At 52.6% G+C, this 23739-nt stretch overlaps 1 protein-coding gene across 3 annotated transcripts in view; it reads right to left on the bottom strand.

The window, feature by feature from the left end:
* The window catches only part of rnaseh2c (ribonuclease H2, subunit C), a 64164-nt gene that overhangs the window by 39634 nt on the left and 791 nt on the right, over positions 1 to 23739 (bottom strand). The window contains exons 2-4 of one of the 3 annotated variants that reach the window (XM_041182047.1): positions 23448 to 23627; positions 22740 to 22844; positions 21823 to 21942 (exon numbers count right to left, since the gene is read on the bottom strand). In XM_041182047.1, the coding sequence (XP_041037981.1) occupies positions 21823 to 21942; positions 22740 to 22844; positions 23448 to 23540 (318 nt within the window). In that variant the 5' untranslated portion in view covers positions 23541 to 23627. Of the gene's footprint in view, positions 1 to 21822; positions 21943 to 22739; positions 22853 to 23447; positions 23692 to 23739 lie in introns of those variants that run through there. The other 2 variants (XM_041182046.1, XM_041182045.1) reach the window with 2 other exon arrangements.

The raw sequence follows: 23739 nt of genomic DNA, 5'->3' as shown, positions 1-23739 counted from the left end.
TACACCCAGATACTACACCCAGGCACTACACCCAGGCACTACACCCAGGCACTACACCCAGATACTACACCCAGATACTACACCCAGATACTACACCCAGATACTGCACCGAGATACTACACCCAGATACTGCACCCAGATACTACACCCAGGCATTACACCCAGATACTACACCCAGGCACTACACCCAGATACTACACCCAGATACTACACCCAGATACTACACCCAGATACTACACCCAGATACTACACCCAGATACTACACCCAGGCACTACACCCAGATACTACACCCAGATACTACACCCAGATACTGCACCCAGATACTACACCCAGATACTGCACCCAGATACTGCACCCAGATACTACACCCAGGCACTACAACCAGATACTACACCCAGATACTACACCCAGATACTACACCCAGATACTACACCCAGATACTACACCCAGATACTGCACCCAGATACTGCACCCAGATACTACACCCAGATACTACACCCAGATACTACACCCAGATACTGCACCCAGATACTACACCCAGATACTACACCCAGATACTGCACCCAGATACTGCACCCAGGCACTACACCCAGATACTGCACCCAGATACTGCACCCAGATACTGCACCCAGATACTACACCCAGATACTACACCCAGATACTGCACCCAGATACTGCACCCAGGCACTACACCCAGATACTACACCCAGATACTGCACCCAGATACTGCACCCAGGCACTACACCCAGATACTACACCCAGATACTGCACCCAGATACTGCACCCAGGCACTACACCCAGATACTACACCCAGATACTACACCCAGATACTGCACCCAGATACTGCACCCAGGCACTACACCCAGATACTACACCCAGATACTACACCCAGATACTGCACCCAGATACTGCACCCAGGCACTACACCCAGATACTACACCCAGATACTGCACCCAGATACTGCACCCAGGCACTACACCCAGATACTACACCCAGATACTACACCCAGATACTACACCCAGATACTGCACCTAGATACTGCACCCAGATACTACACCCAGGCACTACACCCAGATACTACACCCAGATACTACACCCAGATACTACACCCAGATACTACACCCAGTTACTACACCCAGATACTACACCCAGGCACTACACCTAGATACTACACCCAGGCACTACACCCAGATACTACACCCAGATACTACACCCAGGCACTACACCCAGATACTACACCCAGATACTACACCCAGGCACTACACCCAGGCACTACACCCAGGCACTACACCCAGATACTACACCCAGGAACTACACCCAGATACTACACCCAGGCACTCCACCCAGATACTACATCCAGATACTACACCCAGGCACTACACCCAGGCACTACACCCAGATACTACACCCAGGAACTACACCCAGATACTACACCCAAATACTACACCCAGGCACTACACCCAGGCACTACACCCAGATACTACACCCAGGAACTACACCCAGATACTACACCCAGGCACTACACCCAGATACTACACCCAGATACTACACCCAGGCACTACACCCAGGCACTACACCCAGATACTACACCCAGGAACTACACCCAGATACTACACCCAGGAACTACACCCAGGCACTACACCCAGATACTACACCCAGGCACTACACCCAGATACTACACCCAGGAACTACACCCAGATACTACACACAGGCACTACACCCAGATACTACACCCAGAGACTACACCCAGGCACTACACCCAGATACTACACCAAGGAACTACACCCAGATACTACACCCAGGCACTACACCCAGGAACTACACCCAGATACTACACCCAGGCACTACACCCAGATACTACACCCAGATACTACACCCAGGCACTACACCCAGGCACTATACCCAGGCACTACACCCAGATACTACACCCAGATTCTACACCCAGGCACTACACCCAGGCACTACAACCAGATACTACACCCAGGCACTACACCCAGATACTACACCCAGGCACTACACCCAGATACTACACCCAGATACTACACCCAGATACTACACCCAGGCACTACACCCAGGCACTACACCCAGGCACTACACCCAGGCACTACACCCAGGCACTACACCCAGGCACTACACCCAGGCACTACACCCAGATACTACACCCAGATACTACACCCAGATACTACACCCAGGCACTACACCCAGATACTACACCCAGATACTACACCCAGATACTACACCCAGGCACTACACCCAGGCACTACACCCAGGCATTACACCCAGATACTACACCCAGATACTACACCCAGATACTACACCCAGATACTACACCCAGGAACTCCACTCAGATACTACACCCAGGCACGACACCCAGATACTACACCCAGGCACTACACCCAGACACAACACCCAGACACTACACCCAGATACTACACCCAGATACTACACCCAGGCACTACACCCAGGAACTACACCCAGGAATTACACCCAGGCACTACACCCAGGAACTACACCCAGGAACTACACCCAGGAACTACACCCAGGAACTACACCCAGATACTACACCCAGGCACCACACCCAGATACTACACCCAGGCACTACACCCAGAGACTACACCCAGGCACTATACCCAGAGACTACACCCAGAGACTACACCCAGAGACTACACCCAGGAACTGCACCCAGGAACTACACCCAGGAACTACACCCGGATACTACACCCAGATACTACACCCAGATACTACACCCAGATACTACACCCAGGAAGCACACCCAGATACTACACCCAGGAACTACACCCAGGCACTACACCCAGACACTACACCCAGACACTACACCCAGATACTACACCCAGATACTACACCCAGGCACTACACCCAGGCACTACACCCAGGCACTACACCCAGGCACTACACCCAGGCACTACACCCAGGCACTACACCCAGATACTACACCCAGGCACTACACCCAGATACTACACCCAGATACTACACCCAGATACTACACCCAGGCACTACACCCCGATACTACACCCAGAAACTACACCCAGATACTACACCCAGATACTACACCCAGGCACTACACCCAGGCACTACACCCAGATACTACACCCAGATACTACACCCAGATACTACACCCAGATACTGCACCCAGGCACTACACCCAGATACTACACCCAGGCACTACACCCAGATACTACACCCAGATACTACACCCAGATACTGCACCCAGATACTACACCCAGATACTACACCCAGATACTGCACCCAGATACTACACCCAGGCACTACACCCAGATACTACACCCAGGCACTACACCCAGGCACTACACCCAGATACTACACCCAAATACTACACCCAGATACTACACCCAGATACTGCACCCAGATACTACACCCAGATACTGCACCCAGATACTACACCCAGGCATTACACCCACATACTACACCCAGATACTACACCCAGATACTACACCCAGATACTGCACCCAGATACTACACCCAGATACTGCACCCAGATACTGCACCCAGATACTACACCCAGGCACTACACCCAGATACTACACCCAGATACTACACCCAGATACTACACCCAGATACTACACCCAGATACTACACCCAGATACTGCACCCAGATACTGCACCCAGATACTACACCCAGATACTACACCCAGATACTACACCCAGATACTGCACCCAGATACTACACCCAGATACTACACCCAGATACTACACCCAGATACTGCACCCAGATACTGCACCCAGGCACTACACCCAGATACTACACCCAGATACTGCACCCAGATACTGCACCCAGATACTGCACCCAGATACTACACCCAGATACTACACCCAGATACTGCACCCAGATACTGCACCCAGGCACTACACCCAGATACTACACCCAGATACTACACCCAGATACTGCACCCAGATACTGCACCCAGGCACTACACCCAGATACTACACCCAGATACTGCACCCAGATACTGCACCCAGGCACTACACCCAGATACTACACCCAGATACTGCACCCAGATACTGCACCCAGGCACTACACCCAGGCACTACACCCAGATACTACACCCAGATACTGCACCCAGGCACTACACCCAGATACTACACCCAGATACTGCACCCAGATACTGCACCCAGGCACTACACCCAGATACTACACCCAGATACTGCACCCAGATACTGCACCCAGGCACTACACCCAGATACTACACCCAGATACTGCACCCAGATACTGCACCCAGATACTACACCCAGATACTACACCCAGATACTACACCCAGATACTGCACCCAGATACTACACCCAGATACTACACCCAGTTACTACACCCAGATACTACACCCAGATACTACACCCAGATACTACACCCAGGCACTACACCTAGATACTACACCCAGGCACTACACCCAGATACTACACCCAGATACTGCACCCAGATACTACACCCAGATACTACACCCAGATACTGCACCCAGATACTGCACCCAGATACTGCACCCAGATACTACACCCAGATACTACACCCAGATACTACACCCAGATACTGCACCCAGATACTACACCCAGGCATTACACCCAGATACTACACCCAGGCACTACACCCAGATACTACACCCAGATACTACACCCAGATACTACACCCAGATACTACACCCAGATACTACACCCAGATACTACACCCAGGCACTACACCCAGATACTACACCCAGATAACACACAGATACTGCACCCAGATACTGCACCCAGATACTGCACCCAGATACTACACCCAGATACTGCACCCAGATACTACACCCAGGCACTACACCCAGGCACTACACCCAGATACTACACCCAGATACTACACCCAGATACTACACCCAGATACTACACCCAGATACTACACCCAGATACTGCACCCAGATACTGCACCCAGATACTGCACCCAGATACTACACCCAGATACTACACCCAGATACTACACCCAGATACTGCACCCAGGCACTACACCCAGATACTACACCCAGATACTGCACCCAGATACTGCACCCAGATACTGCACCCAGATACTACACCCAGATACTACACCCAGATACTGCACCCAGATACTAAACCCAGATACTACACCCAGATACTACACCCAGGCACTACACCCAGATACTACACCCAGATACTACACCCAGATACTACACCCAGATACTACACCCAGGCACTACACCCAGGCACTACACCCAGATACTACACCCAGATACTACACCCAGATACTGCACCCAGATACTGCACCCAGATACTGCACCCAGATACTACACCCAGGCACTACACCCAGATACTACACCCAGGCACTACACCCAGATACTACACCCAGATACTACACCCAGATACTGCACCCAGATACTACACCCAGATACTACACCCAGATACTGCACCCAGATACTACACCCAGGCACTACACCCAGATACTACACCCAGGCACTACACCCAGATACTACACCCAGGCACTACACCCAGGCACTACACCCAGATACTGCACCCAGATACTGCACCCAGATACTGCACCCAGATACTACACCCAGGCACTACACCCAGGCACTACACACAGATACTACACCCAGATACTACACCCAGATACTACACCCAGATACTGCACCCAGATACTGCACCCAGATACTGCACCCAGATACTACACCCAGATACTACACCCAGATACTACACCCAGATACTGCACCCAGATACTGCACCCAGGCACTACACCCAGATACTACACCCAGATACTGCACCCAGATACTGCACCCAGATACTGCACCCAGATACTGCACCCAGATACTACACCCAGATACTACACCCAGATACTACACCCAGATACTGCACCCAGATACTACACCCAGATACTACACCCAGATACTACACCCAGATACTGCACCCAGATACTGCACCCAGATACTGCACCCAGGCACTACACCCAGATACTACACCCAGATACTACACCCAGATACTGCACCCAGATACTGCACCCAGATACTGCACCCAGATACTACACCCAGATACTACACCCAGATACTGCACCCAGATACTGCACCCAGGCACTACACCCAGATACTACACCCAGATACTACACCCAGATACTGCACCCAGATACTGCACCCAGGCACTACACCCAGATACTACACCCAGATACTGCACCCAGATACTACACCCAGATACTACACCCAGATACTGCACCCAGATACTACACCCAGATACTGCACCCAGATACTACACCCAGATACTACACCCAGATACTACACCCAGATACTGCACCCAGATACTGCACCCAGATACTGCACCCAGGCACTACACCCAGATACTGCACCCAGATACTGCACCCAGATACTGCACCCAGATACTACACCCAGATACTACACCCAGATACTGCACCCAGGCACTACACCCAGATACTACACCCAGATACTGCACCCAGATACTGCACCCAGATACTGCACCCAGGCACTACACCCAGATACTGCACCCAGGCACTACACCCAGATACTACACCCAGATACTGCACCCAGATACTACACCCAGATACTACACCCAGATACTGCACCCAGATACTACACCCAGGCACTACACCCAGATACTACACCCAGATACTACACCCAGGCACTACACCCAGATACTACACCCAGATACTACACCCAGATACTACTCCCAGATACTGCAACCAGATACTACACCCAGATACTGCACCCAGATACTACACCCAGGCATTACACCCAGATACTACACCCAGGCACTACACCCAGATACTACACCCAGATACTACACCCAGATACTACACCCAGATACTACACCCAGATACTACACCCAGATACTACACCCAGGCACTACACCCAGATACTACACCCAGATAACACACAGATACTGCACCCAGATACTGCACCCAGATACTACACCCAGATACTACACCCAGATACTGCACCCAGATACTACACCCAGGCACTACACCCAGGCACTACACCCAGATACTACACCCAGATACTACACCCAGATACTACACCCAGATACTACACCCAGATACTACACCCAGATACTACACCCAGATACTGCACCCAGATACTGCACCCAGATACTACACCCAGATACTACACCCAGATACTACACCCAGATACTGCACCCAGGCACTACACCCAGATACTACACCCAGATACTGCACCCAGATACTGCACCCAGATACTGCACCCAGATACTACACCCAGATACTACACCCAGATACTGCACCCAGATACTGCACCCAGATACTGCACCCAGATACTACACCCAGATACTACACCCAGATACTACACCCAGATACTACACCCAGATACTGCACCCAGATACTGCACCCAGATACTGCACCCAGGCACTACACCCAGATACTACACCCAGATACTGCACCCAGATACTGCACCCAGATACTGCACCCAGATACTACACCCAGATACTACACCCAGATACTGCACCCAGATACTGCACCCAGGCACTACACCCAGATACTACACCCAGATACTACACCCAGATACTACACCCAGATACTGCACCCAGATACTGCACCCAGGCACTACACCCAGATACTACACCCAGATACTGCACCCAGATACTACACCCAGATACTGCACCCAGATACTACACCCAGATACTACACCCAGATACTGCACCCAGATACTGCACCCAGATACTGCACCCAGATACTGCACCCAGGCACTACACCCAGATACTACACCCAGATACTGCACCCAGATACTGCACCCAGATACTGCACCCAGATACTACACCCAGATACTACACCCAGATACTGCACCCAGATACTGCACCCAGGCACTACACCCAGATACTACACCCAGATACTACACCCAGATACTGCACCCAGATACTGCACCCAGGCACTACACCCAGATACTACACCCAGATACTGCACCCAGGCACTACACCCAGATACTACACCCAGATACTACACCCAGATACTACACCCAGATACTACACCCAGATACTGCACCCAGGCACTACACCCAGATACTACACCCAGATACTGCACCCAGATACTGCACCCAGATACTGCACCCAGATACTACACCCAGATACTACACCCAGATACTACACCCAGATACTACACCCAGATACTGCACCCAGATACTACACCCAGGCACTACACCCAGATACTACACCCAGATACTACACCCAGATACTACACCCAGATACTACACCCAGATACTGCACCCAGATACTACACCCAGATACTACACCCAGATACTGCACCCAGATACTGCACCCAGATACTACACCCAGGCAATACACCCAGATACTACACCCAGATACTACACCCAGATACTACACCCAGATACTGCACCCAGATACTGCACCCAGGCACTACACCCAGATACTACACCCAGATACTACACCCAGATACTGCACCCAGATACTGCACCCAGATACTACACCCAGATACTGCACCCAGATACTACACCCAGATACTACACCCAGATACTACACCCAGATACTACGCCCAGATACTACACCCAGATACTGCACCCAGATACTACACCCAGATACTACACCCAGATACTGCACCCAGATACTACACCCAGGCACTACACCCAGATACTACACCCAGATACTACACCCAGATACTACACCCAGATACTACACCCAGATACTACACCCAGTTACTACACCCAGATACTACACCCAGATACTACACCCAGATACTACACCCAGGCACTACACCTAGATACTACACCCAGGCACTACACCCAGATACTACACCCAGGCACTACACCCAGATACTACACCCAGGCACTACACCCAGATACTACACCCAGGAACTACACGCAGATACTACACCCAGGCACTCCACCCAGATACTACATCCAGATACTACACCCAGGCACTACACCCAGGCACTACACCCAGATACTACACCCAGGAACTACACCCAGATACTACACCCAGATACTACACCCAGGCACTACACCCAGGCACTACACCCAGATACTACACCCAGGAACTACACCCAGGAACTACACCCAGATACTACACCCAGGCACTACACCCAGATACTACACCCAGATACTACACCCAGGCACTACACCCAGGCACTACACCCAGATACTACACCCAGGAACTACACCCAGATACTACACCCAGGAACTACACCCAGGCACTACACCCAGATACTACACCCAGGCACTACACCCAGATACTACACCCAGGAACTACACCCAGATACTACACACAGGCACTACACCCAGATACTACACCCAGAGACTACACCCAGGCACTACACCCAGATACTACACCAAGGAACTACACCCAGATACTACACCCAGGCACTACACCCAGGAACTACACCCAGATACTACACCCAGGCACTACACCCAGGCACTACACCCAGATACTACACCCAGGCACTACACCCAGGCACTATACCCAGGCACTACACCCAGATACTACACCCAGGCACTACACCCAGATTCTACACCCAGGCACTACACCCAGGCACTACACCCAGATACTACACCCAGGCACTACACCCAGATACTACACCCAGATACTACACCCAGGCACTCCACCCAGATACTACACCCAGATACTACACCCAGATACTACACCCAGATACTACACCCAGGCACTACACCCAGGCACTACACCCAGGCACTACACCCAGATACTACACCCAGGCACTACACCCAGGCACTACACCCAGATACTACACCCAGATACTATACCCAGATACTACACCCAGGCACTACACCCAGATACTACACCCAGATACTACACCCAGGCACTACACCCAGGCACTACACCCAGGCACTACACCCAGGCATTACACCCAGATACTACACCCAGATACTACACCCAGATACTACACCCAGATACTACACCCAGATACTACACCCAGGAACTCCACTCAGATACTACACCCAGGCACGACACCCAGATACTACACCCAGGCACTACACCCAGCACAACACCCAGACACTACACCCAGATACTACACCCAGGCACTACACCCAGGCACTACACCCAGGAACTACACCCAGGAATTACACCCAGGCACTACACCCAGGAACTACACCCAGGAACTACACCCAGATACTACACCCAGGCACCACACCCAGATACTACACCCAGATACTACACCCAGGCACTACACCCAGGCACTACACCCAGAGACTACACCCAGGCACTATACCCAGAGACTACACCCAGAGACTACACCCAGAGACTACACCCAGGAACTGCACCCAGGAACTACACCCAGGAACTACACCCGGATACTACACCCAGATACTACACCCAGATACTACACCCAGATACTACACCCAGGAAGCACACCCAGATACTACACCCAGGAACTACACCCAGGCACTACACCCAGACACTACACCCAGACACTACACCCAGATACTACACCCAGATACTACACCCAGGCACTACACCCAGGCACTACACCCAGGCACTACACCCAGGCACTACACCCAGATACTACACCCAGGCACTACACCCAGATACTACACCCAGATACTACACCCAGGCACTACACCCAGATACTACACCCAGATACTACACCCAGATACTACACCCAGATACTACACCCAGATACTACACCCAGATACTACACCCAGATACTACACCCAGATACTACACCCAGATACTACACCCAGATACTACACCCAGGCACTACACCCAGGCACTACACCCAGATACTACACCCAGATACTACACCCAGATACTACACCCAGATACTACACCCAGATACTGCACCCAGATACTGCACCCAGATACTGCACCCAGATACTGCACCCAGATACTACACCCAGGCACTACACCCAGATACTACACCCAGGCACTACACCCAGGCACTACACCCAGATACTACACCCAGATACTGCACCCAGATACTACACCCAGATACTACACCCAGATACTGCACCCAGATACTACACCCAGGCACTACACCCAGATACTACACCCAGGCACTACACCCAGGCACTACACCCAGGCACTACACCCAGATACTACACCCAGATACTACACCCAGATACTACACCCAGATACTGCACCGAGATACTACACCCAGATACTGCACCCAGATACTACACCCAGGCATTACACCCAGATACTACACCCAGGCACTACACCCAGATACTACACCCAGATACTACACCCAGATACTACACCCAGATACTACACCCAGATACTACACCCAGATACTACACCCAGATACTACACCCAGATACTACACCCAGATACTACACCCAGATACTGCACCCAGATACTACACCCAGATACTGCACCCAGATACTGCACCCAGATACTACACCCAGGCACTACAACCAGATACTACACCCAGATACTACACCCAGATACTACACCCAGATACTACACCCAGATACTACACCCAGATACTGCACCCAGATACTGCACCCAGATACTACACCCAGATACTACACCCAGATACTACACCCAGATACTGCACCCAGATACTGCACCCAGATACTACACCCAGATACTACACCCAGATACTGCACCCAGATACTGCACCCAGGCACTACACCCAGATACTGCACCCAGATACTGCACCCAGATACTGCACCCAGATACTACACCCAGATACTACACCCAGATACTGCACCCAGATACTGCACCCAGGCACTACACCCAGATACTACACCCAGATACTGCACCCAGATACTGCACCCAGGCACTACACCCAGATACTACACCCAGATACTGCACCCAGATACTGCACCCAGGCACTACACCCAGATACTACACCCAGATACTACACCCAGATACTGCACCCAGATACTGCACCCAGGCACTACACCCAGATACTACACCCAGATACTACACCCAGATACTGCACCCAGATACTGCACCCAGGCACTACACCCAGATACTACACCCAGATACTGCACCCAGATACTGCACCCAGGCACTACACCCAGATACTACACCCAGATACTACACCCAGATACTACACCCAGATACTGCACCCAGATACTGCACCCAGATACTACACCCAGGCACTACACCCAGATACTACACCCAGATACTACACCCAGATACTACACCCAGATACTACACCCAGTTACTACACCCAGATACTACACCCAGGCACTACACCTAGATACTACACCCAGGCACTACACCCAGATACTACACCCAGATACTACACCCAGGCACTACACCCAGATACTACACCCAGATACTACACCCAGGCACTACACCCAGGCACTACACCCAGATACTACACCCAGGAACTACACCCAGATACTACACCCAGGCACTCCACCCAGATACTACATCCAGATACTACACCCAGGCACTACACCCAGGCACTACACCCAGATACTACACCCAGGAACTACACCCAGATACTACACCCAAATACTACACCCAGGCACTACACCCAGGCACTACACCCAGATACTACACCCAGGAACTACACCCAGATACTACACCCAGGCACTACACCCAGATACTACACCCAGATACTACACCCAGGCACTACACCCAGGCACTACACCCAGATACTACACCCAGGAACTACACCCAGATACTACACCCAGGAACTACACCCAGGCACTACACCCAGATACTACACCCAGGCACTACACCCAGATACTACACCCAGGAACTACACCCAGATACTACACACAGGCACTACACCCAGATACTACACCCAGAGACTACACCCAGGCACTACACCCAGATACTACACCAAGGAACTACACCCAGATACTACACCCAGGCACTACACCCAGGAACTACACCCAGATACTACACCCAGGCACTACACCCAGATACTACACCCAGATACTACACCCAGGCACTACACCCAGGCACTATACCCAGGCACTACACCCAGATACTACACCCAGATTCTACACCCAGGCACTACACCCAGGCACTACAACCAGATACTACACCCAGGCACTACACCCAGATACTACACCCAGGCACTCCACCCAGATACTACACCCAGATACTACACCCAGATACTACACCCAGATACTACACCCAGGCACTACACCCAGGCACTACACCCAGGCACTACACCCAGGCACTACACCCAGGCACTACACCCAGGCACTACACCCAGATACTACACCCAGATACTACACCCAGATACTACACCCAGGCACTACACCCAGATACTACACCCAGATACTACACCCAGGCACTACACCCAGGCACTACACCCAGGCACTACACCCAGGCATTACACCCAGATACTACACCCAGATACTACACCCAGATACTACACCCAGATACTACACCCAGGAACTCCACTCAGATACTACACCCAGGCACGACACCCAGATACTACACCCAGGCACTACACCCAGACACAACACCCAGACACTACACCCAGATACTACACCCAGGCACTACACCCAGGCACTACACCCAGGAACTACACCCAGGAATTACACCCAGGCACTACACCCAGGAACTACACCCAGGAACTACACCCAGGAACTACACCCAGGAACTACACCCAGATACTACACCCAGGCACCACACCCAGATACTACACCCAGGCACTACACCCAGAGACTACACCCAGGCACTATACCCAGAGACTACACCCAGAGACTACACCCAGAGACTACACCCAGGAACTGCACCCAGGAACTACACCCAGGAACTACACCCGGATACTACACCCAGATACTACACCCAGATACTACACCCAGATACTACACCCAGGAAGCACACCCAGATACTACACCCAGGAACTACACCCAGGCACTACACCCAGACACTACACCCAGACACTACACCCAGATACTACACCCAGATACTACACCCAGGCACTACACCCAGGCACTACACCCAGGCACTACACCCAGGCACTACACCCAGGCACTACACCCAGGCACTACACCCAGGCACTACACCCAGGCACTACACCCAGATACTACACCCAGGCACTACACCCAGATACTACACCCAGATACTACACCCAGATACTACACCCAGGCACTACACCCAGATACTACACCCAGATACTACACCCAGATACTACACCCAGATACTACACCCAGGCACTACACCCAGGCACTACACCCAGATACTACACCCAGATACTACACCCAGATACTACACCCAGATACTGCACCCAGGCACTACACCCAGATACTACACCCAGGCACTACACCCAGATACTACACCCAGATACTACACCCAGATACTGCACCCAGATACTACACCCAGATACTACACCCAGATACTGCACCCAGATACTACACCCAGGCACTACACCCAGATACTACACCCAGGCACTACACCCAGGCACTACACCCAGATACTACACCCAGATACTACACCCAGATACTACACCCAGATACTGCACCCAGATACTACACCCAGATACTGCACCCAGATACTACACCCAGGCATTACACCCACATACTACACCCAGATACTACACCCAGATACTACACCCAGATACTGCACCCAGATACTACACCCAGATACTGCACCCAGATACTGCACCCAGATACTACACCCAGGCACTACACCCAGATACTACACCCAGATACTACACCCAGATACTACACCCAGATACTACACCAAGATACTACACCCAGATACTACACCCAGATACTGCACCCAGATACTGCACCCAGATACTACACCCAGATACTACACCCAGATACTACACCCAGATACTGCACCCAGATACTACACCCAGATACTACACCCAGATACTACACCCAGATACTGCACCCAGATACTGCACCCAGGCACTACACCCAGATACTACACCCAGATACTGCACCCAGATACTGCACCCAGATACTGCACCCAGATACTACACCCAGATACTACACTCAGATACTGCACCCAGATACTGCACCCAGGCACTACACCCAGATACTACACCCAGATACTACACCCAGATACTGCACCCAGATACTGCACCCAGGCACTACACCCAGATACTACACCCAGATACTGCACCCAGATACTGCACCCAGGCACTACACCCAGATACTACACCCAGATACTGCACCCAGATACTGCACCCAGGCACTACACCCAGGCACTACACCCAGATACTACACCCAGATACTGCACCCAGGCACTACACCCAGATACTACACCCAGATACTGCACCCAGATACTGCACCCAGGCACTACACCCAGATACTACACCCAGATACTGCACCCAGATACTGCACCCAGGCACTACACCCAGATACTACACCCAGATACTGCACCCAGATACTGCACCCAGATACTGCACCCAGATACTACACCCAGATACTACACCCAGATACTGCACCCAGATACTACACCCAGATACTACACCCAGTTACTACACCCAGATACTACACCCAGATACTACACCCAGATACTACACCCAGGCACTACACCTAGATACTACACCCAGGCACTACACCCAGATACTACACCCAGATACTGCACCCAGATACTACACCCAGATACTACACCCAGATACTGCACCCAGATACTGCACCCAGATACTGCACCCAGATACTACACCCAGATACTACACCCAGATACTACACCCAGATACTACACCCAGATACTACACCCAGATACTACACCCAGATACTACACCCAGATACTGCACCCAGATACTACACCCAGATACTACACCCAGATACTGCACCCAGATACTACACCCAGGCACTACACCCAGGCACTACACCCAGATACTACACCCAGATACTACACCCAGATACTACACCCAGATACTACACCCAGATACTGCACCCAGATACTGCACCCAGGCACTACACCCAGATACTACACCCAGATACTACACCCAGATACTGCACCCAGATACTGCACCCAGATACTACACCCAGATACTGCACCCAGGCACTGCACCCAGATACTACACCCAGGCACTACACCCAGATACTACACCCAGATACTACGCCCAGATACTACACCCAGATACTGCACCCAGATACTACACCCAGATACTGCACCCAGATACTACACCCAGGCACTACACCCAGATACTACACCCAGATACTACACCCAGATACTACACCCAGATACTACACCCAGTTACTACACCCAGATACTACACCCAGATACTGCACCCAGATACTACACCCAGGCACTACACCTAGATACTACACCCAGGCACTACACCCAGATACTACACCCAGATACTACACCCAGGCACTACACCCAGATACTACACCCAGGCACTACACCCAGGCACTACACCCAGATACTACACCCAGGAACTACACCCAGATACTACACCCAGGCACTACACCCAGATACTACACCCAGGCACTACACCCAGGCACTACACCCAGATACTACACCCAGATACTACACCCAGGCACTACACCCAGATACTACACCCAGATACTACACCCAGTCACTACACCCAGATAGTACACCCAGATACTACACCCAGATACTACACCCAGATACTACACCCAGGAACTACACCCAGGAACTACACCCAGGCACTACACCCAGGCACTACACCCAGATACTACACCCAGGCACTACACCCAGGCACTACACCCAGGCACTACACTCAGGCACTACACCCAGGCACTACACCCAGATACTACACCCAGGCACTCCACCCAGGCACTCCACCCAGATACTACACCCAGATACTACACCCAGGCACTACACCCAGGCACTACACCCAGATACTACACCCAGGAACTACACCCAGATACTACACCCAGGCACTACACCCAGGCACTACACCCAGATACTACACCCAGGAACTACACCCAGATACTACACCCAGGCACTACACCCAGATACTACACCCAGATACTACACCCAGGCACTACACCCAGGCACTACACCCAGATACTACACCCAGGAACTACACCCAGATACTACACCCAGGAACTACACCCAGGCACTACACCCAGATACTACACCCAGGCACTACACCCAGATACTACACCCAGGAACTACACCCAGATACTACACACAGGCACTACACCCAGATACTACACCCAGAGACTACACCCAGGCACTACACCCAGATACTACACCAAGGAACTACACCCAGATACTACACCCAGGCACTACACCCAGGAACTACACCCAGATACTACACCCAGGCACTACACCCAGATACTACACCCAGGCACTACACCCAGATACTACACCCAGGCACTACACCCAGATACTACACCCAGGCACTACACCCAGGCACTACACCCAGGCACTACACCCAGATTCTACACCCAGGCACTACACCCAGGCACTACACCCAGATACTACACCCAGGCACTACACCCAGATACTACACCCAGATACTACACCCAGATACTACACCCAGGCACTCCACCCAGGCACTACACCCAGGCACTACACCCAGATACTACACCCAGGCACTACACCCAGATACTACACCCAGGCACTACACCCAGGCACTACACCCAGATACTACACCCAGATACTACACCCAGATACTACACCCAGGCACTCCACCCAGATACTCCACCCAGATACTACACCCAGATACTACACCCAGATACTACACCCAGATACTACACCCAGGCACTACACCCAGGCATTTCACCCAGATACTACACCCAGATACTACACCCAGATACTACACCCAGGAACTCCACTCAGATACTACACCCAGGCACGACACCCAGATACTACACCCAGGCACTACACCCAGACACAACACCCAGACACTACACCCAGATACTACACCCAGGCACTACACCCAGGCACTACACCCAGGAACTACACCCAGGAATTACACCCAGGCACTACACCCAGGAACTACACCCAGGAACTACACCCAGATACTACACCCAGGCACCACACCCAGATACTACACCCAGGCACTACACCCAGAGACTACACCCAGGCACTATAACCAGAGACTACACCCAGAGACTACACCCAGAGACTACACCCAGGAACTGCACCCAGGAACTGCACCCAGGAACTACACCCAGGAACTACACCCAGGAACTACACCCAGATACTACACCCAGATACTACACCCAGGAAGCACACCCAGATACTACACCCAGGAACTACACCCAGGCACTACACCCAGACACTACACCCAGACACTACACCCAGACACTACACCCAGATACTACACCCAGATACTACACCCAGGCACTACACCCAGGCACTACACCCAGGCACTACACCCAGGCACTACACCCAGATACTACACCCAGGAACTACACCCAGGCACTACACCCAGGCACTACACCCAGGCACTACACCCAGGCACTACACCCAGGCACTACACCCAGATACTACACCCAGGCACTACATCCATGCATTACACCCAGGCACTACACCCAGATACTACACCTAAGCACTACACCCAGATACTACACCCAGGCACTACACCCAGATACTACACCCAGGAACTACACCCAGGAACTACACCCAGGAATTACACCCAGATACTACACCCAGGAACTACACCCAGATACGACACCCAGGCACTACACCCAGGCACTACACCCAGGAACTACACCCAGATACTACACCCAGGCACTACACCCACATACTACACCCAGATACTACACCCAGATACTACACCCAGATACTACACCCAGGCACTACACCCAGGAACTACACCCAGGAACTACACCCAGGAACTACACCCAGATACTACACCCAGGCACTAGACCCAGGCACTAGACCCAGGAACTACACCCAGGAACTACACCCAGGAACTACACCCAGATACTACACCCAGGCACTACACCCAGATACTACACACAGGAACTACACCGAGGCACTACACCCAGATACTACACCCAGGCACTACACCCAGGCACTACACCCAGATACTACACCCAGGCACTACACCTAAGCACTACACCCAGATACTACACCCAGATACTACAACCAGATACTACACCCAGGCACTACACCCAGGCACTACACCCAGATACTACACCCAGGAACTACACCCAGATACTACACCCAGATACTACACCCAGATACTACACCCAGGCACTACACCCACATACTACACCCAGGAACTACACCCAGGCACTACACCCAGGCACTACACCCAGGCACTACACCCAGGCACTACACCCAGATACTACACCCAGATACTACACCCAGATACTACACCTAGGCACTACACCCAGATACTACACCCAGGCACTACACCCAGATACTACACCCAGGAACTACACCCAGATACTACACCCCGATACTACACCCAGGAACTACACCCAGATACTACACCCAGGCACTACACCCAGGCACTACACCCAGGAACTACACCCAGGAACTACACCCAGGAACAACACCCAGGCACTACACCCAGGAACTACACCCAGGCACTACACCCAGGCACTACACCCAGGCACTACACCCAAGCACAACACCCAGGAACTACACCGAGATACTACACCCAGGAACTACACCCAGGAACTACACCCAGATACTACACCCAGCAACTACACCCAGCAACTGCACCCAGCAACTTCACCCAGGCACTACACCCAGGAACTACACCCAGGCACTACACCCAGGCACTACACCCAGGCACTACACCCAGATACTACACCCAGGAACTACACCCAGATACTACACCCAGGCACTCCACCCAGATACTACACCCAGGCACGACACCCAGCTACTACACCCAGGCACTACACCCAGATACTACACCCAGGCACAACACCCAGATACTACACCCAGATACTACACCCAGATACTACACCCAGGCACTACACCCAGACACTACACCCAGGAACTACACCCAGGAACTACACCCAGGAACTACACCCAGGAACTACACCCAGGCACTACCCCCAGGCACTACACCCAGATACTACACCCAGGCACTACACCCAGATACTACACCCAGGCACTTCACCCAGAGACTACACCCAGGCACTATACCCAGAGACTACACCCAGGAACTACACCCAGATACTACACCCAGGAACTACACCCAGGAACTACACCCAGGAACTACACCCAGATACTACACCCAGGAATTACACCCAGATACTACACCCAGATACTACACCCAGGCACTACACCCAGGCACTACACCCAGGCACTACACCCAGATACTACACCCAGGAACTACACCCAGGCACTACACCCAGGCACTACACCGAGATACTACACCTAAGCACTACACCCAGATACTACACCCAGGCACTACACCCAGATACTACACCCAGATACTACACCCAGATACTACACCCAGGAACTACACCCAGGAACTACACCCAGATACTACACCCAGATACTACACCCAGATACTACACCCAGGAATTACACCCAGATACGACACGCAGGCACTACACCCAGATACTACACCCAGGAACTACACCCAGATACTACACCCAGGGACTACACCCAGATACTACACCCAGGAACTACACCCAGGCACTACACCCAGGCACTACACCCAGGCACTACACCCAGGCACTACACCCAGGAACTATACCCAGATACTACACCCAGGAACTACACCCAGGCACTACACCCAGATACTACACCAAGGCACTACACCCAGGAACTACACCCAGGAACTACACCCAGGAACTACACCCAGGAAGTACACCCAGATACTACACCCAGGCACTACACCCAGATACTACACCCAGATACTACACCCAGATAGTACACCCAGGCACTACACCCAGGCACTACACCCTGATACTACACCCAGGAACTACACCCAGGCACTACACAAAGTTACTACACCCAGGCACTACACCCAGTTACTACACCCAGGAACTACACCCAGGAACTACACCCAGATACTACACCCAGGCATTACACCCAGGCATTACACCCAGATACTACACCCAGGCACTACACCCAGGCACTACACCCAGGCACTACACCCAGGAACTACACTCAGATCCTACACTCAGATACTACACCCAGATACTACATCCAGATACTACACCCAGGCATTACACCCAGATACTACACCCAGGCATTACACCCAGATACTACACCCAGGCATTACACCCAGATACTACACCCAGGCATTACACCCAGATACTACACCCAGGAACTACACCCAGGCACTACACCCAGGCACTACACCCAGGTCCACATGAGGGACTACATTGGCCCTCATTACACTGGGCTGGAGAGAGGGCGTGGAAAAGTCTGAGCAGAATTGTCGAGTTCATTTAGTCCTGCTGGACACAGGAGCTGGAGGAGGCCATTCAGCCCCTCGAGCCTGTTCCATCATTCAGTTAGATCACAGCCGCTCTGTATCTTAACTCCATCTGCCCACCTCGGTTCCATAACCCTTAACCCTCTCACCCAACAAAAATCCATCAATCTCAGTTTTGACATTTCCAATTGACCCCCAGCCTCGACAGCTTTTTGCGGGTGAGAAAGTTCTGGATTCCCACTCCCCTCTGTGTGTGAAGAGGTGCTTCCTGACATCACCCTGAACGGCCTGGGTCAAATTTGAAGGTTCTGCCCCCTTGTTCTGGACTCTGCCCCCCGCCCCCGCCCCCGCCCCCACCCCCCCCACCCCCAACCCCACCAGAGGAAATCGTTTCTCTCTATCAAATCCTTTAATCATCTTAAACCCCTTGATTAGATCCCCCCCCCCCACTTTAACCTTCTACACTCGAGGGAATACAAGCCCAGCCTGTGTGGCCCACCCTCGTAATTTAACCCCTTCAGCCCCGGCACCATGCTGGTGAAACTGCGCTGAGCCCCCCCTTTCCAGGGACAATCCTTCTGGAGATACAGGGCCCAGCACTGAACACAGTTACTCCAGGTGGGAGTCTGCAGAACGGGAAAAGGTTTGAGGGAATGAAAGTAAAAATACTCACGGCTTCGGCAAGCTGAGTCCAGCTCATAACCATAACCACACTGTCATCTGCTGTCGGAGGAGTCTCGAGGTTCCAGTAAGTCATTGAAGAGAAAGCTGATTTCACCCTCAATCTTCGGTCCTGCAATTTACAGCCAAGGTTTTCAGCCGGCTTTGACCTGTTGTCTTAACGTTATTTCGTTCCTCGCTGTACCCACTGCAACTGAGCTAACCTTTCCGTCACCAGGAAACAGTGCCTCTGCACATCCATCTCTACCACTGGCCTCCCAGAGCACTTCACTGGGCAGATCTCTCAAACCCAAGAACCACTGGCCGAGGGATAGAGTGCCCACTCCAGAGGCCCGAGCCCCAGAATCTAGGCCAACGCTCCCCAATGTCAGTACCGAGGGAGCGCCGCGCTGTCGGAGGGTCAGTGCTGAAGGAGTGCTGCACTGTCGGAGGGTCAGTGCCGAGGGAGCGCTGCACTGTCGGAGGGTCAGTGCTGAAGGAGCGCCGCACTGACGGAGGGTCAGTGCTGAGGGAGCGCTGCACTGTCGGAGGGTCAGTACTGAGGGAGCGCCGCACTGTCGGAGGGTCAGTGCTGAGGTAGCGCCGCACTGCCGGAGGGTCAGTGCTGAGGGAGTGCTGCATTGTCGGAGGGTCAGTGCTGAGGGAGTGCTGCATTGTCGGAGGGTCAGTGCTGAGGGAGTGCTGCACTGTTGGAGGGTCAGTGCTGAGGGACAGCCGCACTGTCGGAGGGTCAGTGCTGAGGGAGTGCTGCATTGTCGGAGGGTTAGTGCTGAGGGAGAGCCGCACTGTCGGAGGGTCAGTGCTGAGGGAGTGCCGCACTGTCGGAGGGTCAGTACTGTTGCCCCATCTCAGTCAGCCTGCGCCCCTCACAGGTCCCGATGTCAGATGGGTGACTGACTGCTCACTCACCTCTTCCTCCAGACATGGCTCATGGTCCTCCTTCAGAACGAGTCCAACGTATCCCAGGGGCACAGGGAGATCCCGACCACGCAGAGCTCGGCCTCGAAACGACACCTGCATCTCTGAAAGAAATCAGCTGCTGAGAGCTACTTAAACCACTGACTGCAAATCCTTTCACTCCCCCCACCCCCACCCCTTGCCGTGTTAGTCCGTGGCCCTGTCTGCCCTCTTGGGTGGGTGTAAAAGATCCCACGGCCACTATTGGGAGAAGAGCAGGAGGGAGTTCTCCCCGGTGTCCTGGGGCCAATATTTATCCCTCACCCAACACCCACTAAAAACAGATGATCTGGGTCATTATCACATTGCTGTTTGTGGGATCTTGCTGTGCGTAAATGGGCTGCTGAGTTTCCTACATCACAACAGGGACCACACTTCAAAAACAGTCCTTCACTGTGTGTGAAACACTCTGGGACGTCCTGAGGGGGGTGACAGGAGCTGGAGAGATGGGAATCAGAGCGCAGGGCAGCGGTGGGAGACTGATTGAATAGATCTTTCAAAGAGCCAGCACAGGCTCGAAGGGCTGAACGGCCTCCTCCTGTTCTATGACTGGACGTGTCTGTCTGGGCTCACACATGGTCACCAGGAGGTTGGTCAGACAGCCAGTGAGCGCAGCTGTGGACAGTGTGTTGTGAAAGGAAGGAGCAGCCCCATCCTTACCCCCCTCTCTCTCTTGAATGGCTGCTGTGAAATATTGATGCACGTTGGCATCTCCATCCGATTCGATCTCTGCCGGCAGCAGGTGGAGTCCATCCCTTGGTGGGTCTTTCATAGAGCTCAGGTCCAGCTCAATGACTGGGCTGCCTGCGTTTGCCATTCTCCTGTACCTGGAGGAGGGGACTGAGACCCCACAGAATCCATAATCACTCACTACTCAGCACAATAAACACCAAGAGACAAAGACCCTGCCCCTGCTCTCTCCCCCGCTCTCCCCCTGACCCCCGCTCTCTCC

The sequence above is a fragment of the Carcharodon carcharias genome (assembly GCF_017639515.1).
Source record: "Carcharodon carcharias isolate sCarCar2 chromosome 37 unlocalized genomic scaffold, sCarCar2.pri SUPER_37_unloc_2, whole genome shotgun sequence".
Classification (NCBI taxonomy): domain Eukaryota; kingdom Metazoa; phylum Chordata; class Chondrichthyes; order Lamniformes; family Lamnidae; genus Carcharodon; species Carcharodon carcharias.
This window is presented reverse-complemented; position numbering and strand designations above follow the sequence as displayed.